The sequence below is a fragment of the Talpa occidentalis genome, unplaced genomic scaffold, assembly GCF_014898055.3.
Source record: "Talpa occidentalis isolate TD23 unplaced genomic scaffold, MPIMG_talOcc4v2.1 talOcc4.10, whole genome shotgun sequence".
Classification (NCBI taxonomy): Eukaryota; Metazoa; Chordata; class Mammalia; order Eulipotyphla; family Talpidae; genus Talpa; species Talpa occidentalis.
In genome coordinates, this window is record NW_023600993.1 from 13,037,597 (window position 1) to 13,064,402 (window position 26,806).

The 26,806-nt window shown below is 37.9% G+C and overlaps 1 protein-coding gene and 1 long non-coding RNA gene across 3 annotated transcripts in view; one reads left to right on the plus strand and one right to left on the minus strand.

Annotated features, from left to right (window-relative positions):
• Nucleotides 1-9,922: 9,922 nt before the first annotated feature.
• Nucleotides 9,923-25,197, minus strand: DAZL (deleted in azoospermia like). 2 transcript variants are annotated; one of them, XM_037524786.2, is made up of 11 exons: nucleotides 24,935-25,197; nucleotides 19,060-19,206; nucleotides 18,711-18,802; nucleotides 18,115-18,166; nucleotides 17,682-17,745; nucleotides 17,460-17,599; nucleotides 16,055-16,126; nucleotides 15,361-15,411; nucleotides 14,767-14,880; nucleotides 13,629-13,727; nucleotides 9,923-10,837 (listed from the first exon to the last, which is right to left on the minus strand). In XM_037524786.2, the coding sequence occupies exons 1-11, from the start codon at nucleotides 24,935-24,937 to the stop codon at nucleotides 10,784-10,786; spliced, it is 888 nt and encodes a 295-aa protein (XP_037380683.1). In that variant the 5' UTR covers nucleotides 24,938-25,197; the 3' UTR covers nucleotides 9,923-10,783. The 2 variants fall into 2 exon arrangements, with proteins under 2 accessions (XP_037380683.1, XP_037380690.1); XM_037524793.2 differs by lacking the exon at nucleotides 24,935-25,197 and adding an exon at nucleotides 23,867-24,006.
• Nucleotides 24,846-26,806, plus strand: part of LOC129145105 (uncharacterized) — a 130,767-nt gene continuing 128,806 nt past the window's right edge. The window contains exon 1 of the long non-coding RNA XR_008550174.1: nucleotides 24,846-25,060. This is a non-coding gene — a long non-coding RNA (uncharacterized LOC129145105). The remainder of the gene's footprint in view (nucleotides 25,061-26,806) is intronic.

Genomic DNA, 26,806 nt, shown 5'->3' on the forward strand with positions numbered 1-26,806 from the left:
CACGCCACCTAGTGGGCGCGTGGAAGATTACACACGGCTCTTGACTCAGGTTGCACCCTGGCCAGGGGAGTAAACGCAGGCAGAGGGCGGTAGCCAGTGCAGGTTATGTGGATTTCCGTGCTGGGTGAGAGAGAGGCTGTCTTAATGATCTATGTCTACTTCTCACTAGGTATGAAACCTGGGGCAAGGCCCTCAATCTCTGAACTCTGGAATCCTCACCCAGAGGGAGGTTCTGGAAACCTTCTTTATGGGATTATGAGTCAAAGACTGGTGGCTCCAGTCACGGTGATAAAATCATGTGATCTTACACATTTTGTCTTCCTCCTTTTGGTAGACGTGTGGGTTCAGACATACATTTCTCAAAAATAAGAAAAACAACAGTGTGAGTGTGAAAATAAACAAGTTGACTGCTGTCCTTGAGGTTGGAGAGGTGACAGGGAATTATGGTTTCTGTGGTGATCTTGTTTGGTCTCAGGGGATGTCATTGTCAGCCAATCATGGTCAGTTTCCTGTTTTCCAAAAGAAACAATCTTCTGCTTTGTAAATTTGCCTAATTTTGCAAACAGGCGGAGAAGTCAGTCATACATGGGGACTAAGTTCAGTTACTGGGTCTTTCGTTTGCTATCTCTGCTGTTCATTTCTATTGAGGTGTGAGAAGGGGGTGCCAGGAGTGAGCCTGTTCTCTGTAGGGGTTGGGGGGAGGGGATGTATGAATCCAGTGACAGGAACAGCAGCTGGGTCTGAAGTCACCGAGGCCTGCCTAACCCTTCCTAACCCCACCCCCAAACTTGGGACATCTCTTCCAGAGGCTACCAGCTTCCCTGAAGAGACCCCCCCACAAGAGCCAGGCAGTTACTGGAGGCCACGTGGGGAAGAGCACCAACCTGGTAGTCAGGCCCTGCAGACACTGTCACTTGTGGTGGGACAAGGAGAGGACACCACCCCAAGTCTTTGTTTTCTTATTTGCAGGTGGGGAGAGAAACGCCTCCCCAGGCTTCTTCTTGGGATGTCACCTGGTGACATATTTCAACCATCTATAAAACTGAATGGGAAATGAATGGGTCACGGATCTAAATGTAAAACCCGAAACTTTCACAAGAAAACTTAAGAGCAAATCTTTACTATCTTGGTATAGGTAAAATTTCTAAGCTATCCTACCAAAATTACTATTTGTAAGTGAATAAAACGATAGATTGGATTTCATCAAAATTTAAAAATTTGTTCTTCAGATGGGCACTATTGAGAGAATGAGAAAGTAAACTAGAGACTGGGAGAGGAATATTTGCACAGGACATATCTGGTAAGAGACTTGCATCAAGAATAAACAAAGAGGGGTCTTCCTGGTGGCGCAAGGGGCTAAGTCTCAGCACTATGAAACTGTCCACAGGCACTGCATCAGGAGTTTGATCCCCGGCCAGGGAGCTGACCCACATGGCGCAGCAGACCTCTCCTGGCTCACCTGCTGCTCTCCTCAGCAGTGTATTTCGGTAGATCCACCTGTTCTACTCCCCCGCCCCCTGCCCCGAGTCTCCAGCGACTCCTCTCACCCCCGCTGCACCTCTGGCCTGCACCCTAGCTCTTGTATGCATAAATAAATCAATCTTTAAAAAAAAATTAAAAAGAATAAACAACTCTAAGAAATCCAATGCTAAAAACTCAAATGATCCAATAAACAATGGGCATAAGATTTGAATTGAAACGTCCACAAAGAAGAGATATGGGTGGCAAATACACAGGATGCTCAAAATCCTTACCACACACATCTATTAGAACAGCTGAATTAGGGCCTCCCTTAGTGGCGCAGCGGTTGAGTGCTGGGTTGTGAGGCTGCCCGCAGCCTCTGCAGCACCGGTTTGATCCCAGGCTGCCGGCGAGGGTCCCACAAAAAAAAAAAAAAAAAAAAAAAAAAGAACAGCTGAATTTAATGAAAGAATGACTACAGTATGTATTGGCAAGGATGTGGAGGAATTGAAACTCTCCTACACTGCTGATAGGAATGCAAAATGAAAATAATTTGGCAGCACTTAAAGAATCAAACATACGATATGATCACATTCCATATGATCCAGCCATTGTTCTTAGCATTTACCCAGGAGACATGAAAACATATGCCCATATGAAATCTTGTGATACAGAAGTGTTCACAGCAACATTCATTGTTTGCACAAGCCCCCAAGCTGGAAACAACCCAAACGGCTATCAACAGGTAAATAGATAAAGAAATGTCATATTCATGTAGTGAAATACTATTCAACGATAAAATACATGGGTCAATGTCAAAATAATTACAGTGAGAGAAGGAAACCAGAACCACCACCAAAAAAGGGCGTATCCCCTATTATTCTATGAATGTAAATGTCAATTATACCTCAAAATGTCATGAAGCCAGAAAGGCAAGGTCAGTTAAGATTTTGCCTAGTTAGAGAATAAATGGAGCCAAATGGATAAAAATGTCCTCGTTCAATTCAATTCAATGTCAGTGAAAAATGGGAGCCAAGTTAAATGTCTACCACTCGGGCAATGGTTTTGTGCAGTGCAGAATCTGCAAGTAAAGAGTACCATGCAGGTCTTTAAAAAAATCACAGTGGGTCTCCCCTGGTGGCACAGCGGTTGAGTGCTGGGTTGCGAAGCTGCCTGCAGCCTCTACAGCGCCAGTGCGATCCCCGGCCACCGGCGAGAATCCCACATGGCGGGGTGGACTTCTCCTGTCTCACCCGCTGCTCCCCTCAGCAGTGTATTTCATCTGTCTGCCTGTTCTGTTCCCCGCACTGGCTCTGGTGAATCCTCTCACCCTCCTGCGTTTCTGACTGTACCCAGTGCTTGTATAAATAAATAAATAAATCTTTAAAAAATAACAAATAAAAAATAAAATAATCATGGTGAAAATGTTTATTGTCTAATGCTGAGTAAAGAAGACTGAAAAAGTGTGCCTAACCTTTATTATATGTGCGTTTTAGTCATGACCTGGAAAAACGTGGGAAGATAAAAAAAAAAAAAAAGAGTTTATGTGTTGGCAAGAAGGGTGACAGCTTTCCTATTTAAACTTGATTTGGGTAATAACTAGTTAAAAATGGGAATGAGTATTTTTAAAGCTAATCATTTTTAACCAATGGCTTAAGGCCATTCACTCCTCATGATTTTTCTATAATGATTAAAAACCAAACAGTTTCAGGGGCAAAGCCCAACACTTCTTTGAGACATTCAAGTAATCAGCCCATGGGCCTCATCAGCAAGGGAACCCCTACAAATGGGTCAAGGCTTTCCTGAGAGTGATGCAGCTCCTGTGAGGTGGCAACTGTCCTTAAAACCAAAAAGCAGATTGAAATCTCATCAGGTAAAGGTGGTGTCATCACTGATTCTTAACTAAAACTCTTTTGCCTGAAAGGCCCCATTTTTGCAAAGTGCTGAGGTTGGACACAAATCTCTAAATTTAGGCTTCTTAAGACTATCTTGCAAGGGTTTCTGGTCTCCTGGGTGCCAGGAAAGGGATGAAATTCCCTTCAGTTAGAACCTGCGTTCATGTCGTCCCTGAGGCCCCCAAGGTATCAGCTGAAAGTAATATGAACTACAGCTCACAAAGGTAATTTGCATTCATTCCACAAGCTCCAGTGAACACCTCTTTTGTGGCAGGCTTTGCATGCAGGGCACACTGCAATGAATAACAGTTCCTGTCCTGGAAGGATTTACAAAGATACAGGGTACCACAGGGGCTGGGAAGCCGCAGTGTGCATGTAAATGTTGGCTGAATGTTATCTTCCTAACATCAAATATTTTAAATTTTATTTCTTCTGCTTTTACATTCTTATTGCAGAAAATCCAAGTCACTCAGAAAAGAACAAAGAAGAAAATAAAAAAAGGCCTGAAATTCTCCCACCAGGAAATAAGCACCACTAACATATGAACATCTTCCTTCTGCACGCGAGTATGAAGGCATGGGAATTACACTCTCGGTGCTATTTTTCCAACCTGCCTTTTCTAAGCAGCAACATGTGGTGGATCTCTTGACATGTTCACACACGTCATCTTTTTTTAAATGTGATATTACTGATTGTCATTATCACTAGAGGAAGTCAAAATGCCTTGGCCTATCACGAAATTGTGCAAAATCTATGCCAGGCTGCTTCTCTTCTCTCACCTCTACTTTATCTTATAGGTAGTATCTGCCCAGTGTCCCAGGGTACTAGGAAGCCTGACTTTGAAATCAAGATGCCTGGGTTACGGCTGACCCTGTTCTGATTGAGTCATTACTTGAACTTTCCTAAGTTCTGATTTTTCTCTACTGTAAATTGTCCTTTCCCTCCCCCCAACCCTCAATCAGGAAAGGGGCCCTTAGGACCTTTGCAGTAACTAGTCCCTGTACCAGAAACTGTATGTACTAGGGGTAGGGGAGACAGCAAACAACTCATTGATCTCCAGGACTCTATAGGTCAGTGGGAGAGAAATGTAGAAATAAAGGAAATTATAATCACTGTTTTCAAGGACGATGTCTACCCTGACACCCCAATAGTCTGCTCTCAACCCATCATCCAGAGTGTCCTTTAAATATATGAACTGGATCATGTCACTGTTCCATTCAAAGTTAGATATACAAAAGTCAACTGCTTTTTTCCACACCAGCAATTCACAAGAATACTTGAAATTAAAAATGCAACACAATTTACATCAACACCAATGAAATACTGGAATATAAACTCAACAAAATATGTACACGACCCATGAGAGAAAAACTACCAAATTTGATGAATTGAATCTCTTCTGAACTTAATAAACATCCCATTTGTTTAGGAAGAAAGGATAGAACATTTACTATTGTCGAGATGTAAATTCTCCTCAACTTGATCTACAGACTCAACGCAATCCCACGCAGAATCCCAGCAAGCTGTTCGTTAACTATTGACTGATTCTAAAATTTATATGGAGCGGCAAAAGACCCAGAATAGCCAATGCAAATGAGAACTATGTTGGAAGGAGACTATCCTACTATCCTACTTCAGGACTAAGCCTACTGTAAATATTGGTGAAAGAACAGATAAACAGATCAATGGAAACCAACAGAGAGCCCAGAAAGAGACCCACATAAATAAAGTCAACTGATCTTTGAGAAAAGTGTAAAGGTAATACAATGGAGCAAAAACAGTCTTTTCAGCAAATGGTGTTAAATTAACAAGTTAATGGATCATAAAGCCAAATGTAGAACACAATATAATAAATCTCCTAGGAGATAATATAGGGGGAAACCTAGATGACCTTGAGTACAGAGGTGACTTTGTAGAAACACCACCAAAGGCACAATCCATGAAAGAAATAGTTAGCTGACTTGGCTAAAATTTAAAACTTCTGCTGACTGAGAGAAAATATTTGCAAAAGACACATCTGATTAATGCAATTAACAACTGTTATTTAAAATAGACAACTCTAAAAACAGGGTGTTTAAGAATCATTATTTTGAACCATTACAAAAATTTGCTTAAAGAAAAAGTATCTTCCAGAATTACCCCTCTTAAAGGGGTAATCCATGTTTTTTGGAGAAGCTTGTTTTTCCAACCTCAAAATGAGCCAAAGGCCTTGACAGATAGTACTCAAAGTCTCCTTACAGATGGCAAATAAGTCTATGAGAAGATGCTCCACATCATGTGTCACCAGAAAAATGCAAGCTAGGAGATTCCACTGCACACCTACACCATCTGGAACACCAACAGCAAATATGGGCTGATGAGGATACGGAAAAGCAGCACTCCTCATTCATTGCTAGTGAGAATGCAGAACAGAACAGCCACTCTGGAAACACTTGGTGGTTTTTCCCCCAAAATGAAGCGTACTCATATGATGGAGAAATACACTCTGCAGTATTTACCCAAAGGAATGGAAAACTTGTTCCCCCAAAATCTGCACATGGATGCTTACAGCAGCTTTATTCATAATTGCCCAAACTTGAAAGCATCAAAAAATGTCCTTCAGCCCATGACAAACTAGGACACAGCCAGACAATGCAATTATTCACAGAGCCCCTTTTGGGGCAGTTACTTCTCAAAGTGAGTGTTGCATGGATCAATCACTTGAGGGACTTAATAAAAATGCCCCCCTTACTGAGCCCACCCAAGGGCTAGTGTCTGAAAATGGGGCACAGGTGAGCGCATCTCCAAAAATCACCCCAGGTTGATGGTTTTGATGTTTTGATCAGGGACATAACCATGGAGTGCGTGCGTGGGTTTTTATTTTGTCAGACACATGTATCATCACCAAGAATGAGGAGCAGCAACCAAGCTATGTTTGCGGGGCGGGGGTGGAAGAGGAGTACAGCATTAAACCTTAGTGGGTGTATTATTTACTATTCTGAATTTTACTCAACTGTGAAGTAGCTCTAACACTGGGTAGGAGATCAACTTAGGTAAGAGTAAAGAAATGGCATCTGTATCTTAAATTACCACTCTCCATTCTCACTGGTCTGGCCAGATTTATTGTGGGGACAGGTCAGTGATATTTAAAACCTGAAGAATGTGTGCAAGGGCAGAGGGTACCAGCCCACTCTAGACAGCTGACCTGGCTGTACCAGAGCAGATCTGTCAGCCCTGCCTTTCTTCTACAGAAAAGTGTCACCCAAGATGAAGCCAGAATTGTATTGCTGTAACCATTTTAATTTGGGTAAGACAATGGATGTGATCAGAATCTTAATGTATTTTTGCTAATTTGTTTTCTGTAAAAAGGTCTCATTAAGGATTATAAAACTTGCAACTTTCTGAACTGCTTGAAATGACAATTGCTTCACATTACAAAGAGTCATGAATGACCCCAATATCCCAGTTCTACAATCATTTGTTCTATTGTTAAAGACCTAATGAACTGGGATCTTGGAATTTTGTATGTGGGAAAAGGCTTATTCCCAGCATGAGCCTTACTGGAAGTACCCAACCTCCATGTGCCTTAAGAAAATGAACCAGAGACTCAACTGGAAAACTGTTTCAGACCAGTTAAAAACATAAAATATAGTTACTGTAGAGCTTAAGTGTACAGTGGTAGCTTCAACTTCTGCATTGAGACGATTTTTTTCTATTGGAATTGGCCCACAGCTACAGCCATATAGGACAGATGTTTTTAACACTAAATGCAATACAGAATTACCTATCATTCCTTTGCTATGCAGATTAAATATTTTGCATGAGCATTCAAAAACGCATGTTTGTAGTTTGAACTTCTTATGTTTATTGTTTTCTATCACCAAATGTACTGTCTACAGATGGAAAACCCAAAGAGTCTTTGATGGGTGGTGAGGAATTGCTCAAAAAATTCAGTCACACACAGAGACATATTAACATAATGTTGGGAAGGGCTAGATTACAGAGTTATCAAAATATGTACAGGAGCAATCCTCATCTAGAAGTGTTTCAGGGATTTCAAACAATCAGTCTCAACAGCTGGGCCTATTTGCAAGATTTGGTCAATGGAAAATACTGCCACTTTTCTCCCCCTTATGGTTCTTCACCCTGTCTATTGCTGTATTTGTGAAAGCAGAGTGGCATGCTGCCTTATTGCGGCTGCTCCTTATTACTCTCAAATGACAGCCATGAAAGCAGGCAAGACAATTAAGCAGTATGGCAGTCCATTTTTATGAGTTTACCTTCAAAGACCACCAAGAGAATTTTACAGAAGTGGGTAGAGCACTTGACAATTACAGAGAATTGCTGCAGAGCATTCATTTGTGAAAGTCAGTTGCTTCCTTTCAGCTTAAGGGTAATAACATTGGATCATTATTTTGAACAATTACAAAATAATGTTTAGAAAAAAAAATCTTGCAGAATTAGGGATATCAATCATGTTTGGAGCACCTTTATTTTTCCCTAATTTGCACTTTCTTAACAAAAAAGTATATCAAATTTTTCTCAAATGCTTAACATATTAAATAGGTTTAAAGCAATTTTTAAAAAAATATTTATTTATACAAGAAGCAGGGTACAGGCCAGATGCGTGGGAGGGTGAGAGGATTCACCAGAGACAGAGTGGGAAACAGAACAGGCAGACTAATGAAATACACTGCTGAGGGGAGCAGTGGGCAGCTTCACAGCATTGAGCTCAACCGCCTGCGCCACCAGGGGAGGCCCTAAAGCAACTGTTTGAAGACAGATATAGTCTAGTTTTGGGGAAGAGTTTCAAAACATTAAATATTTACCTATCTTGGTCAAGGCTAATAAAAAATTATGGGTAATAGAATGTATGCATGTGTGTGCACATATACATTTAAGTATTACTAATCTTCAGCAATTATACTTTAAACATCAAGATTTAATCTTTGGTGATTCGCAAAGCACTCATCTTACAGAATTTTGATACCATAATCAGTTTTCTACTACTAAGTCAGTTATGAAATGTAGCACAGGAATGTCCACTCTGGCAGCCTTAACTCACAAAGAATTGGATGTATTGGAGCTAGACCTCAGAGGCTGTAGTAGTTTTTGGCTCTATCCCCATAGGAAATAAACGCAGTATGAAGAACTAAATTGTATTAACAACAGTCCAAGTCCAAGGTAAAATGGTTCCAGAGATTAGGCCCCAAGTGTGCCATACACAAGTATCCCAAAAGAGAGGGATCTCCCAGAGACCTCAGTCATGTACAATCCTCCAGCATTTCTTCCATGCACTGCCCTGTTGATTCCACACTGGAAGCTACTGCTAACCATGCCAACTTAACATAAAAGACTATTTTCTCACGAAAACCTCTCTCTTAATTTCATGAGAAAGCATAAAAAATACAATGTACCAAAATTTGATGTTATAAGCTAGTAACACCAATTAATAAACGGAATACTTACACTTTACACATACTACCCTACCCGCCCAACTTCCCTCCCGCCATTTCAATGTATGACATGAATAAGCAGGTCAAAAACTTTTGGTGAAAAAAGTTTCTTTATTTCTATTTATTCATTTATGCAAAGACAGTATCAGCAACAGGTAAAAGGAACATACTTCTAAATTTAAAATTAATTTTCCATTTCGAAAGGCTCAGGATTTTGTCTCTTCTACCTTACTTTTAAAATACTTCAGTCCAACAAAGTAACAAAAAGTTTATTTCCTTAGTTTTCTTAAGGTCATACTGGGATAATTACAGTTAGATCTTTAGAATTTAGGTATCATTTATAGTAACCTGGAGATTTAATCACAAAATGATACATCAAAGAATGTTATAGCGCACACACACACAAAGTACAGAGAAATTTTCAAAGGATAAATTTCAGGGCACTGAAATTCTGAGATGTAAGAAAGTCCTCTTCCCTGGGCATGCTTAAGTTAAAAGACAAATACTTTCAGGTTCAGAATGAAAATCACTGGGTATTAGAAAACAAAATGGGCACTAATGAATATGCCCAAGGTAACTGCATTAGGTTAGAGATAAATGGAGTTTCCATGTTTTTGCAGAGGGGCCAAGAAAGAATGGTCAAAAAGCCATGTTATACTCACGTCCATGGCAGGTCAAATGATGCCAATACAAGTGTTTCCCTTAGAAAGGAACTACCTACTCACTGCTCCTTCCCAAGGCCTAGCCCTCCAACGACTTATATACTACTACTTATAGCAGTAGTATAATAGTAGTATGTAAAAACTATGGGTACAGCAAAGAGGCTCTGGTGCTCTAGTCTGTCACCATGTGCAATTACAGTCGCGAAGGAGAAGTCTAGCTAATCTGAAAATGAATTGTTAACTCTGACTCTTAAGTATATTTTTGGGGTATGACAATGAAACATTTTTGACATTTAGAAATTCCAAAGCTCTCCTGAATGTATTTTTCTTTTAAAAAGAGAATACAGGCTATGACAAAAAACAAAACAAAACAAAAAACCCTATTTGCTCTATAACATAACTAGTATTTTAATGTTTTTATAAAAACAATTCCTTTCAGATACTCTGATTAACCTTTAAGTGACATAAAAAAGTTTCAGCATTGTTTTATATCAATATTTTGCACAATTTAAGATACAGCCATCAAGTTTAGCATTTTAAGGAAAAAAAATAGGAAAAAAAAAAAAAAGGAGAATAGCTCACTGAGAAGTTTATGTACCTAGTAAGGTTTAGTTTGTCTTGGATTCTTAAAAATAATTAGGCCCAGAAATTTAGTTATCCTAATTACCATCCAAATAAAATAGAATAGCTATGTGTGGATTCTAGATAAAATATAAAATATTTTGAATAAACGTTAAGACCCACTGATTGGACTGCTTGTTTGGAATCTGTTTTACTGGGTTTATACAAGGACGACTTCAATAAAGCATATATTGAGTTCCACTGATTAAAAATGCAGTTTTAAAAACTCTGTTTTTGTGGTAAATTTCTAGACAAGTCATAAGTGTTAAGCGTACTGTAAATAGTGTACTGTTCACAGGTACATGTTGGAGAAGTGAAATTCTTGTATATTCAAACTAGCAAAATTCTGACCTTTCAAAATAGTATGTTTTCTAAAACTATTTTTTGGAAATTAACATTTGGCTATTAAACTCTTGAAAGTGTCAATTTCAATTAAAACATTCTTACAGGAAAATGTTAAAGTTACTTCTTTCAATCTCAATTATTTTTTACTGTCAACTCTATATTCAACACAGAACCAATATCCTAAATAAACCTCTAATGAAGAACAGTTTTAATGCAAAGTATAACTACACAATCTAATAGAACTTGTAAAGAAAGTCTGATTTATCAAAATTTAGAATTAAATTTCTATAATAGTCAAAAACTTTCAGCCTCTTAATATTCAAAACCAGCAACAACCATGAGACTAACAAGTTAGCAGAGAGGATCAAACAGATTTAAGCACTGCACGACTTCTTCTAAAGTGATGCACTCTTTTATCCTAGAAAAGGAAAAAAACAGTTCTTTTATACTTCGTTGTAATTTTCCTATTACCACTATGACCTATGCGTTGCAAAATAATTAGAAAATATAAATTATGAGAAGAGATGAATTTGGAATCAAATATATCAATGACTAGTTTTAATCATCAACAATTTAAGTTAAAAAAGAAATCTCAGCAAAACTTACAAAAGAGGCCTTAGAATTGTTATCATTTTATGTAGATTTTTAATTAATGATTTGGCAAGGATGTACCAGAGACAGCTTGTGGAAAATGTATGTAATTTTTAAAAACACTGTTTTTACTTTAGTGGCATCTGGTAGAAATCACAGCTTCAGAACAGCACTCTGGTGCTGTTAAAGACATTAATTTTTTTTTAAAGATTTATTTATTTATTTATACAAGCACTGGGTACAGTCAGAAGCACAGGAGGGTGAGAGAATTCACCAGAGCCAGAGTGGGGAACAGAACAGCCAGACTGACGAAGTACACTGCTGAGGGGAAGCAGCGGGCGCAGCAGGAGAGGTCTGTGCGCCATGTGGGACCCTCGCTGGCAGCCAGGGATCGAACCGGCGCTGCAGAGACTGTGGGCAGCTTCGCAGCCCAGCGCTCAACCACTGCGCCACCAGGGGAGGCCCAAAAGATATTAAATTTTGAGATACTAAAGGCATATCTTTATCTGTGATGGAGATGTCATTCTTTAGGGATTAAAAGAAAAAAATATTAAATATATGCCAATTTCCCTTTCCGTTTGTTACCTGCAGATGTGCAGATAGAAGGAAACAAGGAATAGAGGTACAGAGTTGAAAAAATTAGTAAAAACACAATAGTATTTTCTTCTCTACATAGTTAAAATGTGCCTTTTCCTAGGGATTAAATTCAACTGTCATATGAAGGATGACTGCTGGAAATTATGGGCTCTATCAAAAGAGAAATATCCTACTTGCTTTAGACCCAGAAAAGTAGTCACAAACTCAAGTATTTTCAGAGGTCAGACAGGAAATGAAAGACCCAGAAGGGACTGGAATTAAGATAACAAAGAGTAACATTTCCCATGACAACAGTGCCTACTCCCTTGAAGCATTCATATTCAATTAGAAGAACAGTAACATTTAGCTAATCAAAATAGGTCTATAAGGCAGACAATTGCAGACTACCCAATTCTGACGCCTAGTCTGGAGCAGCAGAAAACTGAGAGGCTCAAAGGAAGACTCATCTAATAACAGGTAATTTAAAAACTATTGTGCTTTGCGAACAAATTTTTTTAAGCATTACCTATTTAACCTTCAGAAATGTATACAGTCCCAATTCTTTCCTTTTAAACTCTACTGTCTAAGGGAATGAAGCAACAGGTGAATAAATGTCAACTTGAAATGAGTACATATACTGCCCGTTAAAAAAAAAGACAGGAACTTAATCTGCCTATGGCTCTACTTATCTATACTACAATACATGGTTACTGTAAAAAGGCATTAAGTTTCATCCTATGTCTGTTCATAGTGTCTCTCTCCATTTTAAGACACAAAGCAACTGCTAAAAACTTCCCTTTTACTGGAAAATAGTACAAAAATTATGGAAAAGTTCTGGCAGTTCTGCAAAGGGTCAAACATAGTCACCATGTGACTCAGCCACTCCATTCCTAGATATATACTCAGTAAAAATAAAAATGGCCACACAGTAACTTGTACATAGCATTATTTATAATAGTCAAAAAGTGGGAACAACCCAATGTCAGTATTAAGTGATGAATGAATTTTAAAAAAGCAATAAATAAAAATGAAATACTAAAAAATATTCTAACACTGATACAGCCTGAAAAATCATGTAAGTGAAAGAAACCAGTCACAAAAGGTCACATATATCATTCTATTGATATGGTATATTCAGAGTAGGAAAATTCTTAAATCAAGTAGATAAAGTGGTTTTACCTAGGGCTAGAGGAGGTGGGGGAAATTGGGAGTGAGTGTTAATGGCTAGAGGGTTTACTTTAGGGATGATTAAAGTATTATAAAATTGTGGGCAATTCTACAACTCTATAAAGATACTGAAAACTATTAAACTATACATTAAATGAGTGAATTGAATGGCATATAAATTATATTTCAACAAACCCACCCCCACCCTTCATCTAGTGGAGTGACCTGTTAGTTCCTTCCCATCTTCACAGACTCAGAACTGAAGGGATCTTAGAGACCTTTGATTCTACTTCTCATTTTAGAGTTGTAAAAACCGGGGTTTCAAGAAGATTTAAGTAATTTGTTCAAGGCAACAGAACCAGAGCAGACACCAGAACTTTCTTCAATTTAAATACTTACACTGTCTTCCACTTTACCAACTCTGAATCAACTTTCAATTCTTTCTAGTCAGCTCTTTTAACTGCTTCACATTGCCTCTTCTCCTACGACACTGCACCAGCATGTCATGAGTGATCAATTTCTTCTCTTCAGTCCAATATCCTAGTACTCTTACATTCTGCTTTCTGTATCTGGTTTGCCCTGTCTCTATTTAGTAAAACCAATATTCTCTCCCAACTCTCTTTTTTCACGAAAACTTTCAATTATAAGCGTCTGCTAAAGATTTCTTATCTCAGAACAAGCTACACTGTATCAATATATAAACAGCATAAAATATACTGCCAGGTAAAACTCATTCACATTACTGGATTGCAGTCAAATGCTAAGAATTGAATTAAACGTTCTATGTCATCTCAAAATATATGTACCACGAAAAAAAGACACTTATTTAAAGCTCAGAAATAGGCTTTTTATCCTGCATTCTATTCCTTTCATACCTTGAAGTAGTCATCTTGATTAACAAGGGAGTTCCTCAGTCTGTTCTCTGGATTAAACAGACAAGATACCACTGTCTGAATGCTTCGGTCCACAGATTTCTGAAACACAAGAGTTTTCAGTAACCGAAACACTATTCTTCATTTTACTCACTATTAACAAACCATTTTTTTGAAAGTTTAACAAATAAACATGATTTCTAAAAATTTTTTATGTAATTCATTTAGTATGTAAATTTTCTGTCAAATTATGAATCTTTCTAGAACTTTCATGACAGAACACTAATTTAAAAAGTTGAATTTATTAAAACTCTTTAAGATAGTCCCTGAAGGCCCTTTAATTTGTCCTGTTAGGAAAAAATATACAGGATGAGACCTGATAATATAATTATATTATAAGCTATTTAAAATTCTTTCAAGTTTTAAATCATGTATAAATCAGAGATTTTTTTTTATACTGAAGTTCATTAAATCTCAACATTTTTCTCTACTGAGAAACACACTGATGAAGTTCACACACTGCAGTAGGAATCCCTCACTGGTGTGTACATTCCCAGCAAATCAAATACTTCCATGATCCTCTCTATTCAAGAAAACATGAGTATTCAAGAGTGAGAATACTGCAATTATAGGAATCTGCTCTAACAGTAAAAAAGAAACAATTCTTCTTCTATCAGAATTTCAATTATTCCTACTGACTCTCTACTTTCAGAGTTGTTAACATATAATGTTATGAGGAGTACATTATACATAATTCATTGCGTATTGCTATTTAGCTAAGCAAATGTTTAAATTGGTAAAAGACAAGAAAATGTAAGCATATTAATCCCTCTTTAAAGAGTTTTTTTTTTTTTTGAGGAAACCTGCCCATTTCATTCTGTCAGATCATGTTAACACAATTATTTATTAAAGCATGATTACAACAAAAAGCAATGAAAATAGAAAAGGAATGGACTGACTCATAAAATGTATGTATACACTGACAGTTTGGAGGTACGTGAAATTTTCTTAGCCTTTTTATCAACTGGTGAATTATTAGTCAATTACTCAGCCTCTGTATTTAAATTTGGACAAAAACACTTGCTCCTCAAGGGCCAAAATTAAAATAAAACTATAAATATTTAAAAAATTAGATGTTTGCCTTTTGTGGGCCATTTCCAGAGGATGGAGTAGCTTCATGAACTGAGCATTCATTTGGCAAAACTTCAGCTCCTGCATCAACTTCATTACAGTGGTAGTTAACAGCTGTATAAGCCTACATTTAAAATAATAAAAGTATAATTTTAAAGAGATTTACATTAAATATACGTCTAAGAAATGCATTCTTAAAAATGGTGAGCTGATTAGTAAAACATTTCCTTGTTTCTCTTCCACAGAATTTTTATGGGTAGAAAACTAGAGGCAGTGTCAATATTAGTTCTAAATCCATAGAATTAGAATTAGCATCTGTATTCATACTATCTTTCTTAGAGTATAGATTTTATGAACAAGTAACTGAGCATTTTTACACAGAACAGGCACTGCTTAAGAACACAGAAAGCTGAGAAATGAAAAGCAGCTTCTCCCATCGGAATATATAATTGGGTTGATGAGAAATTAATAAAACATAACCCATAATCTAAAAAGGGCATTTAAAAATAATTCTTACATGATGTGGCAAAGAAATATATAATAGTTAAACCAGAATATACTTTTAAATAAAGAACAGGAACTACAGGTGGCTACATCACCTTACCGGAGGTATAACATAACTCCTTTGTTCCCCAGCAGGCCACTGTGGTGGCATCTTCAAATGAAAAAAAAAAAAATTATATATAAATATTACTACACATTTTCACAAAATATAAAATAGACAATGCTGAGGTAGCTGTCATGCTGGCTCCTTGAACTTGTCTAATAATAACCAGAGTGGAAATTTTATGAGTACTCTCATATATAAACCCCACCTTTTCTGTTTTCTGGAAAACTCAAACATAGTACCTTCTTTTAATTTATTACCATAGAAACGGTCATAAGTCATAGTCATATCTAATGGGCAGAAATTCAGAGAATTCAGAAATTCAGATAGTAGGACTCTTATCCTCTCTTGTAGTAGCCACCTAAAATAGCACCAAATATAACTGTAATTCAGTGCTCTAAGAATTGAGGAATCATTTCGTTGCAACCTACCCTCCTAGAACAGTATGTAAGTTATGCGAAAGGGAACACCACAATTTTTAAGATGGTACAAGAGAAAAGTTCTAAGTGCTTTCTTGTCAAAGCATTCCCTTATTTCTAAATAATACAGAAGTTCTAATTCTAGACTAATTTTAGTTTTTTTCTTTAATGTTAGCTTAACAAGTTTAAATGACAAACTACTGGAAAAATTTATAGAAGTAAATGCCTCAGTAATATTCCAAAATCAAGCCTTTTGCTCCCTCTTAAATTACCTGATAATTATAAATAGGCAGTTGATAGCCAGTGATAACTTGAACTGGTGAGCTTGGATAAGGAGGATATGCCTGAAAATAAAGCGTACAGAAAGGATGAATTAACAAAGTAATTTTTTAATTAAAAAGAATATTATTCCCAATATAAAAATATGAAAATTAAGAAACCTTATTTTTTTTTTAAATACAACGCAGAATTTTAATGGGGTGACTCACTTCATGAAAAAAAAAATTCTGTCAAATGTTAGCCTGTGGCTGGGGAAGAAAAGATATATAGCAAGTGGCTGATTTTGCTAATCTAAGGTGATCTTGTTTATATATATATTCCCACCTAGAAGTTCTCTCTTATGCTGGTAATAAGGTTCTGTTAAAGACAGATTTCCATTAGCTTCTGCTATTTTTTTGTAAAAATACTTTTAGACAGTTCTAGATTCCTTTGACAATATCAAGAGAAAATATGTAGTCAATGTATAGTCCTCTACATACTTTATGGCTTTTTAGTTTACTTCTTAAAATTAAGGGTAGTATATAATCCAAAACTGCAAAAGAAACAATACAATGTATTACATCACTTAAATATTTTCTGATTAAAAACATCGAGGTAGCAGCATATATGAATATATCCAGAATAGGTAATAGCTCACAGTAAATGTTAGGAACAAGGGCTTTTCTTCTAGCTATGTTTAGAGCAAGAAAGATTTAAACACACACACAGAGCACGTCAGGTAGATAAAAAATATGAACAAATGAGAGAGAATGCAGAAATATTTCACCATGATTTTCTTTCTTTTCCGACAAGTAAAATACCTTTTAAACTGAAGTAAATAAAATGAGAAACAAAAACTAATGTTATCAACAGAAGTTTGCCAAATACTTCTTCAGATATTAAAGTCATCAAGACCAAATTATTGCCAGAAACTTAGAGAGTTTGCAACTATAGTTAAGTCATTAGCAACTGATCCATTCTAGAACTAAATATATCTGGAAGTCAATAATCCATATGAACAGGTGTATGGAATTTGTTGCAAATAAAGAATAGCTGGAAGAATTATTAACCTAGAGAAGAGTAAACCAAGCAGAAACACAAGGAAAGCTGCCGTCAAATATTTTAGGAGTTGCCAGATGCGGGAAAAAAGAAATAGGTTATGTCCTATGTGGATACTATAAAAACTTACAAACTATATAGAAGGAGATTTTAGCTTAGAATAAGGAATAACACTAGAGTGACAGGTTTCTAACCAAAGTAATACCTTTCCATTACTCAAAGTATTCAAACAGGGAGTTTTATCACTCATAGAAACTGTAAATATAATCCACAGAGGGTAAGATTAAGAACTGATTTACAGTTATTAAGTTGTTCCCCACCTATAAGCTTTCCAATACTGTAAGAACAAAAAGTTTTTACCTGGACATATTGAGTTATAGGATTCACCACAGTTGGAGGCTGCAGGTAAGTTTCAGTGTTTGGATTATTCCAGACACTCTGAAACTGTGGTGGAGGAGGAGGATTAAACACCAGAGGACGCGGCTGCACATGATAAGCACCTTTTAAAGAAAACAAATCCTATTTTTAGTTCTCTGGAAAATGACACATATATCATCAAAAACAATTTATTTCTTTACTTACATAAATTTTGCTTCCTGATTGCAGGGCCCAGTTTCAGCTTTTTACCATGGAAATTTATCTGTGACTGAAAGTGAAACAGTGACAAACTAGAATCAATCTCCAAGTCTTTGCTTCCAAGATTTGGTAAAAACCCCAATCAAAAATCATCGGCATAAGCTACTTTACTTTTTCTTACTACTCTAATCAACTATCTACACATGTTGTAGAATTTGATCAAAGACTGTACACTGTGTTGAACCTTTTCTAGCTCTAGTTTATGAAGTTAGATGCCCAAATATAAACAAGTTATATATAGCAAGTTTTGTACAATTACTTAGATTATATTTAGAATACACTAACTATACTTTATACAAGGTGGGGTATATAGTGGATTCAACAATACTAAACTATTGTATCCATAAGTCAAATAGATGTTCTTCATAAGATTACTTACTTCTACTATCTTCTGCACATCCACGTCATTATAAAATGAAACAAATCCATAGCTAGAAAGGCAAACAAATGAAGAATAAAATCACTACTGTTATACAATAGCAGTACATGGTTTATAATTCCAATATTCTACGAGATAATTGACAGAAGTGATGACAAAGGATGAAAAATACACTGCGGTAAATGCTTATCAGATGTGATAGAAGCTCAATAAACACTGCTTTTTTATCCTTATCTATGTTGGAAAGTGCTAAAATTAAGTCCGTATCATTCAATAACAGAAAATTCCTATCTACAAACTTTATCGATGGCAAGATGATTAAAATTTAGGAGACTATATGACATGTATGAAAAAACCCAATTCTGTGATAAAACTAATTTACGTATTTGAAATAAATGAAGATGGGAAATATTTAGACATAAACACTAGAAAAGTGATTAAGTAAGAGTTGGCAGCAAACTTGTCCTCTACATGAAAGTAAGCATCAAATTTCATTTACACAAGTTAAGAATACCAGTTTTGGATTTCTCCTCTACAATATTCTACAGATGCTGTATTTCAGGTATTTCTGATAAATTATATTGTGTTTGACTTACCCTTTGGACACACCAGTTCGATCCGTGATTATCTTCACTTCTTTCACTGAACCATATCTTGCAAAGAAGCTTCTAATTTCAGTTTCATCCATCTATGGGAAAGAATTTGATGTCAAGAGTAAAAATTCAGCATCCAAAATTTTCAATTCAACTATAAAGACGACTTGGTAAGGCAGTAATCTTACCCAAGTATTCAGTATTCCCAAACTACTGTAGCTCTCTGTCATAAGATATTTTTAGTCCTTATAGGTTAAAAACAAAACCAATTCCAAATATGCATGATGTACAAGGTTAAAATCCCATTATTCATAACATATTTTAAAATAGGAATGAAATAAGAATACCATACCCTTACATCAATTCCACCAACAAAAACGGTATTTGGCATGATTTTGCCTTCTGGTAAAACATAGCCTTGGCTGGTTGTAGCAGAGGAGGACTGAGTGCTGGCCTCTCTGGAGATAGTTGAGTTTGGGGTCTCAGGATTTACAGCAGACTGTAATTTGGAAAGCAGTATCATCATTAAAAACACAGGTTAAAAAAAAAATCTATGAAATATAATTTCAGTATGTAAAATAGAAAATATTTTCATATAAATTACTTTCATGGTAAATTAGTTATCAGTACAACTTAGGTCAAGCTCAGGATTTAAAGTAATCGGAGTAGGTCAGCATAAAATTTCAACAGAAGTGTATACAGTACTTCCTTAAGCCAGCGCTGTTCACTGTCTCTTATACACTACTATGATAGAATCCTGACTTTATAATTTGTGAAAAATACTATATGAGGTACTAAAAAATATCTTTAAAGTTCAGATTTGTAAAAACTGAAGTTATTAAAAAATCATTCTTTGTATAGCCAGTTTTCATTTACCAAGTATATTAATAAATAACAAGATAAATGTTTAAATAAGATAAACCTTACCCAAAAAAGTTGCATCAAAACCAAATACCATCATTTTAAACCAATTTGTTTTGTCTTTCTATTCATCAAAATTAACACAGATTTTCAGAATTATAATACTGCCTGTGTTAGTATGCCTGCTGTACTCTGGAACTGGATCATGCAACCATTGCCCCTGTTAGCACAGCTTACACACAAAAAAAGTGGGGGTGGTGTTATAATCATTTTCCTAATCCTAGGGTGTTCAAAACATCTTCTGGAATAACATTTTTCTCCCTGAATAAAGCCAAATCAGTCCCACTGATAATTCTAATTTTCACAGTGGGCTCATAAATATAAACACTACCATCTTCATTTTCAGATAAAGAAACCCACACATGAAACTCATTTTTCTGGATGCTAGTCAGAATTGTCTGTAGTCTTCCCACAGTAGACTAAGTTTAACATAAATTTTTCTGAAGCAGAATCTACAGGTAGTATGTGAGTTGGAAACGCAGCATAGCATACTGAAACAAAATAATCAGGAGATCTAAGTTCATGTCCCTTAATAAGGATAAAAGCCACGTACATGCCAGCTGTGTACCTCTGGGAAAACTGCTTTGAGAATGAAATAATATCTGTGAATTTGTTTTGTAAAGTATAAAGTGGTATGCTGATATAAATTAGTGTCCCGTTATTTGAATTTATTTTCAATAGGTTTTTAAAAAGTTTCCTTGTCTGGTTTTATTATTTACTTACTTATTTTATAGATAACTTATTACCAACTAATTTGAATTGTAACTTTAAAAGTGTACTCATTTAAAATTCATTTATGAAGTGTCACTGATAAGAGCTAAATGGAAAAGGCTGCAAGGGCTGTGAGACGAACTATGGCACCTCTGCTTTGGAGGAAAACAAAGACCAAAGAAACCAACTGATACGTATTTTTAAAAAGGTAAGCACAGCCATTTTATAGAAATTAATAATAAAAAGAAAGTAGGCATAACTACTATCTCCTTAGATGTGAGAAGTTACTAAAAAAATGTAGATTTTAGAAACTGCTATACTAATTAGAAATGAAATTTAAAAATCTTAAATCACCAAATTTGAGCATTTTGGTTATTCTTTGTTAATTTGTGCTTATATTTGTTATTTTATCTATTTGAAAACTTAGTAATTCTTTTAACTATGGTAGAGTAATTGAAGTGAAAGACAGCAAAAATACTGAAGGACATTTTATAATTTCAATTTTTTCCCCTAAAATATATTACATAAGCCACATATCTTGAGCTTGTGAACTCTTCACTGGACTTCCAATCACTACAATTTACCAATCCTTTTAATTAGTTCATCCAAAAATCCAAAACAAATAAAATAGTGGTTCTGAAATTCTTATAGATTTTTTTCTTTTTTAATTTCCTATGGATGAACTTGAATATACTTTTATTTGATAAATTATGTTTATAGATTTACAGTAATATGTTTGTGAATCCTAATGGATGTTTTTTAATTAACTGTGTAATATCAGGCCAGAATAAATAGAGGCTATTATGATAGACTGATTTTCAACCAGGGCAGATTTTGTAGATCAGAGACGTTTTTGGTTATGCTCCTGGCATCTGATAGGCAGTAGCCAGGATACAGTAAACATCCTATAAAGCAAAGGACACCACACCCACCAGTAAAAAACCCACCAGGCCCCAAATTTGAATAGTGGTGGGTTGACAAACCCTCAGGCAGTGTTATTAGAACTGATGAGAAAAACCTCAACTCTCATTTTCTATACACAAAGTAAATTTGATATTTGAGATAAACAGTGATTTTGGAAAGAGAAAAGAAAGTTATTACAGGAAGTTTTTTGGAGTGTTTACAAATTGGCTATCTGCTTTACTGGAATATTAAACGTCAAATTCATCAAATCACCTTACTGGTGTCATGTCTTAAAAAGGAAGGCACCATCATGTCCTAGTACTCAGCCAGCAGGTGGCACTCAAAGCTAACAAAGTAAACAAAAGTCCATTTTAAGAGTGCAGAGATTCTAAGACTCCCTACTATGTGCATAAATATATTTAATATATACAACATTCACAACAAACAGACAATCCTTGGTCACTTTTAAACTATGGTTAAAAAAAACTTTACAAGTGAATGCTTAGGCTAAAGCAAATTTGGTGTTTCAAAGTATTAACTTTAATTATCAGTAGAATCAAGAAAACACACTGCATTAAATGTAATAGTTGGTGGGCTTTCAAATAAGTAACTTATGGATATTACATAAGAGTAAACTTGGAAGCCATCATATATGTAATTCTCACCACTACTATTTACAGTAATACAGTCCCTGTTAATATTTGGGATAACCAAATGACAAAAATAACTAAAAGCAGAAAACAAAAGTTCCTAAAGCTCCTCAGATACCACACTATCTGACAATACTATTTCATTCAGTTCCCAGGTCTATATGAAGCAAAATGAGATCTACATATGTTGACCAGGAAGAAAGCCTATCATTTGTAGTCATCAGTCATACTCAGAGGAGGAACTGAAAAAAAAACAGTAAATTTAAAATGAAGAAAATTGGAAATAAAAGTTAGATAACTTTGATGTAAGTCTAAGAATGGGTTGCAGGATGAAAGAGGAAGATCCAAAACAAACCTGGTAAAGCTAAGCAAGAAAATAGGCAAGAGAGCAAAATATACATTGAAAAAAAGGCTATGACCACAGGTTTTAATATGTTCTATGGGAATAAATTTGGGAATGCCTTTCTAGATGAATGCAAAATTTAATTAACCTCAGGTAGAGAAGGAATATGCAATTTCTGACTCATTTTCATTGGAAGTTACTTTAAACTACAAAAAGGGATAATTTGTTGGCATGGGGGTAAAGACCAAGAAACAAATAAGGGGAGAAGAGGGAGTAGAAGTGAAAAATTCAATCACTTTTTAAAAAATTCACAAGAATATTTCTCAATACATTTCACAAAATTAACACCATCTTAAAAAAACACACAGAAACACTCCCCATTTCCTGGATACACAATTCTAGCAGCACAGGTTTCCCCCAAATCTTAAAAGTAGAACATTCCTACTTGGTATGATTCAGTGGGTTATACTGGGGTCTAAGAACACTATTATCATTAATTTATATGGAAAATACGTTCAACATTCCTAGATCGCAGAATTAACCTATTGAATCATACAAACAGGAATACTCTATTTTTGGATAGTGGGGGAAACCAATACACATATAAATATACAATCTTAAGTACAGTTTATACTGGAAATGCAAGGATGGTTCATTCTCATGAACTGTTACTGTAATTTATCATTTTTAATTTAAAAAAGTAAAGTAGAAACACAACAATTTTAGTTTCTACTATTACTTGGCTTATTGTATGAAATACTAGTTATATCTGAAGTTAGCAATAAAGGCATCTCATCACCACTATAAATTTTTCTGCTGAATGACAGGATTAATGTAAATTCTTATAAACATTAAAAAATACATTTACATATAGAAAGGTAGAGTAAGAACTTATAAGAGAATTTAAAGAGTTTTGTGACCAATGATAAATTTCAGCTCCACTAATGATAAAAAAAAGTACATCAATATAATGAAATCTTCTCTAGCTTTAGATTGGCAACTTAAAAAAAGTTGTTATAACTTTCATCAGAAATAATATGGAGACAGCACCACCCCACAGACCACCAGTGGGAATATATACTACTACACGATTTATCAAGAGTGTCTCGGAATGACAAATCAGAATTTTAAATTATAAAATGGACATAATCCAGTGATTCCCCTAATGGTGGTTTAGATCAACAAATGAATAGAACAGGCATGCCAAATACGTTCACAAAGACATTCACCATAGATTTACTTTAATATAGAAAAATTATCAATAAAGGAATTTGGTAAAAGATGTGAATGACACCATCTTAAACTTTAACATTCTGTATTCAAAATTACTTTCATTATCTTTGGAGTAACGCCCACTATATTTTAAAGGAAGGACACAGGTTGCAAAGTAGTACAGCGGGGTACAACTTCAGTAAAATAAAATACACGCATAAAAGCAATCTGGAAGGGCACGAAACAAAACAACAATGGTTACAGGTGTTGGGATGAAAACGGAACTCTATTTTCTTACACTGATTACTTTCAAATGAGTAAATATGCTACTCCAAGAATAAGGGAAAAAAAAAAAAAGCTTTTCGCATTTCTTTTTTTATCGCTGAAAATGGAGAGGAAAAATGATTGTAATTATTTACAGTAACTCAGAAGGATCTTCACATAATTATTATCACGCGTGGATAACGACATGACACAAACAATGACAAACAGGTTATTTCTGGACAGCGGCTAACGCTGTGCCACTGCCGCGACCTCAGAGAAATTTCCTCCCGCTCTTAAAATGGAGCCTCAGGCGATTACATCATAAACACACGACGCGCCACAGAGACCCGGGGGGCTTAATGGCGGGTCCTCAGTGTTCAGACCAGGACTCTGGGCCACGGCCCAAGGCCGAGCATTTCTCACAACTCCCACAAACACCCCAGAAAGCGCCTCAGCTTCTGCACGTACATTTAATTTCAAGTTCTTGGTTTATCTAACTGAGAAAACGGGATTCAACGCGTCTCCACGCCTCCCAAGGGGACGCGCGAAAGCAACGCCAACCTCCTGCGAGGCCCAGGCGCGGCCCCGAGGCCGCCCCGGGGGCGCCCCCCCCCCCCCACGCCTGCCCGCGCCTTCCAGCCGCTTCTGTCCCGAAGACCCCATGAACACCCCACCCCACCCCAAAAGCGAGGGGAACCCCTTCCTGAGGAAACTCGGGCCCCCCAGACAGAAGCGAGGCTTCTCAGGAAGACCGGGCCGGGGGCGTTCGGGGCCACGGCTCGACGCCATCTCGCGGAGGCGACCTCCCTGCCTCCTCTCCACAGAGGAAAGCGCCCCCCGGGTGGGGTCCCCGCGCCCCAAATGGCGGGGGGAAGGGCAGAAAACACCCGCCCACCGGCTTCCCCTGAGTTGGGGGCCGCAGCGGAGGCGCGGCTGTGCGAAGGCCTTGGGCCTCGCACGCGGCCGGAGCCCTCAGGCCACACCCCTCCCCCACCCGGCCTCCCGCCCTTCCCGGTCAGCGGCCGGGCCTGCTAGGCCGCGCCTGGACGCCGCCTCTGCCCCCCACCCAGCAGGCCGCAGCCGGGGGCCTCCTGGGCGGATGCCTGAGAAAAGGAAAGCCAGGGTGCCCCCCGCATCCCGCTCGGGCCCCTCAAAGCCGCTTTTCGGCCATCGTGGAGCGCCCCGGCCCGGCTGGCGTCCCTTAGGCCTTCTCCTCAACTCACCATGATGGCGGCAGCGAGCAGTTCCTGACGAGGCTCGAGGAGGAGCAGAGGCTGCGCTTGTGGCACCACTCTGGGGGCTGCTGGTGCCCAGGCCCGGCTCGGATGGGGCGCAGTGAAAAAAGTGAGGTGAGTAAGAAAAGTCAAGGCGGGCAGTGAGCCGAGGAGGCCTGGGAGGTGGCTGTCGAGGCTGAGGGGCGCAGGCGGACTGAGGCGTGTCCCGCGGGGCTCCCAGAGTGGGCTCCAGCGCAGGGTGCTGGGGCTTGTCGTAGCTGCCTCAGCCAATGGGTGACAGCGTCTCCCGCCCCCTGCAGGGGGGGGTTGGGGGGGCTTGGGGGGAACGACCACGCCCTGACTGGGGGGGTGTGCAGGGGGTGCGCGCGGGCCGGCATCGAGCAGCCAGTGAGGTTCCGCCCTCAGATAGACCCTCGGGCATAACACGTCATCCCGAAATTGCCTTTGAAGCACACGTAATATAAGTATGCACCCTGGAGTACATGTTAAAATGGAAAATGTAATGTGTGGGCTCTAGTTTTAAAATGGCGGCTTGAACGCAGTGTTTGGCGAAATTGACTGTTAATATCGCCGCCCCCAAAACGATGGAAATGCCCACAGAAATGGAAAATAGAAACATATCTAAGTAGCACAGGAAAGGAAAAACCGAAAAGACCCAAAACTTGAACACCTTTCTGTCAAGTTTGAGGTAGATGGGGTTGGATTAGGAAAACAGCGGCTAGGGCAGCCAGCTTGGCATTCAGGCCGCTCATTTTTCAAAAGCCGTTTATCGAGTGACTACAATTGCCAGGTGCCATAGATAGAGGAGTGAGCAAACACCTTGTCCTTCGGATAGTTCAAATTGTAAAATGAGAGATTATTTTCAGTTCTTACGAGAAGCAGCCAGACTTGCCTAGAGAATTCTAGAACATTCTCAGGGCCAGAGAAATACGACAGAGAGCAAGGGTGAGCTGAGGGACAGTTGGTGATGGAAATCACACGATTTGGGGAACCGCTCCAGAGCCCTGTACCTACAGAGCTAACTATAACTTTTACCCTCAAATTTGACAATTGTATTAATGAAAATCATTACCATATTTCTTTGTAAACTGGCAAAATGGAGGATTTTTTAAGATTTATTTATGCATACAAGAGCTGAGATACAGGCCGGAGGTTTGAGGCGTGAGAGGACTCGCTAGAGACAGAGCAGGGAACAGAACAGGCGGAGTGACTGAAATACACTGCTGAGGGGAGCAGCGGGCGAGTCAGGAGAGGTCTCCTGCGCCATGTGGGTCACCTCTTGGCCGGGAATCGAACTCGTGCTGCAGCGGCCGCGGCCGGCTTCGTAGCTTGCGTCTTAACGCCTCGCGGCACCAGGGAGGCCCAGTGGAGGACTTCTGTTATCTGAAAACGCACTACGACCATCTAGGATTACTGGATAAAATAATATCTAAAATAAATAATAAGAATATTTTAAGGGCCTCCCTGGTGGCGCAGGCGGTTGAGCGCCACACTGTGAAGCTGTCCGCAGCCTCTGCGGCGCGGGTTCGATCCCGGCCGGCCAGGGGAATTCCCACATGGCACAGCAGACCTCCCCTGTCTCGCCCGCTGCTCCCCTCAGCAGTGTGTTTCAGTCTGTCTGCCTGTTCTGGTCCCCACTCTGTCTCTGGTGAATTCTCTCGCCCTCCCGCGCATCTGGCCTGTACCCAGTTCTTGTATAAAAAAAATAAATCTTAAAAAAAAGAATATTTTAAGATGTTTTATATAATAAAACAAATGCTATTTTTAATAATGCAGTGAGTTGTTGAACTGTGTTTTTTATGGTCCGGGTAATGAGGGCTGGCATATAAGGTAACTAGGCATACTAGTTTACCCTGGATT

What these genes read in the sequence shown, in the direction of transcription:
- DAZL (XM_037524786.2), bottom strand. An exon ending in TTGGTGGAATTGATGTAAGG is followed by an intron (nt 18,803 to 19,059) that starts GTATGGTATTCT and finishes TCTTTCCCATAG; the next exon opens with ATGGATGAAACTGAAATTAG. An exon ending in ATGTGCAGAAGATAGTAGAA is followed by an intron (nt 17,746 to 18,114) that starts GTAAGTAATCTT and finishes TTTCACTTTCAG; the next exon opens with TCACAGATAAATTTCCATGG.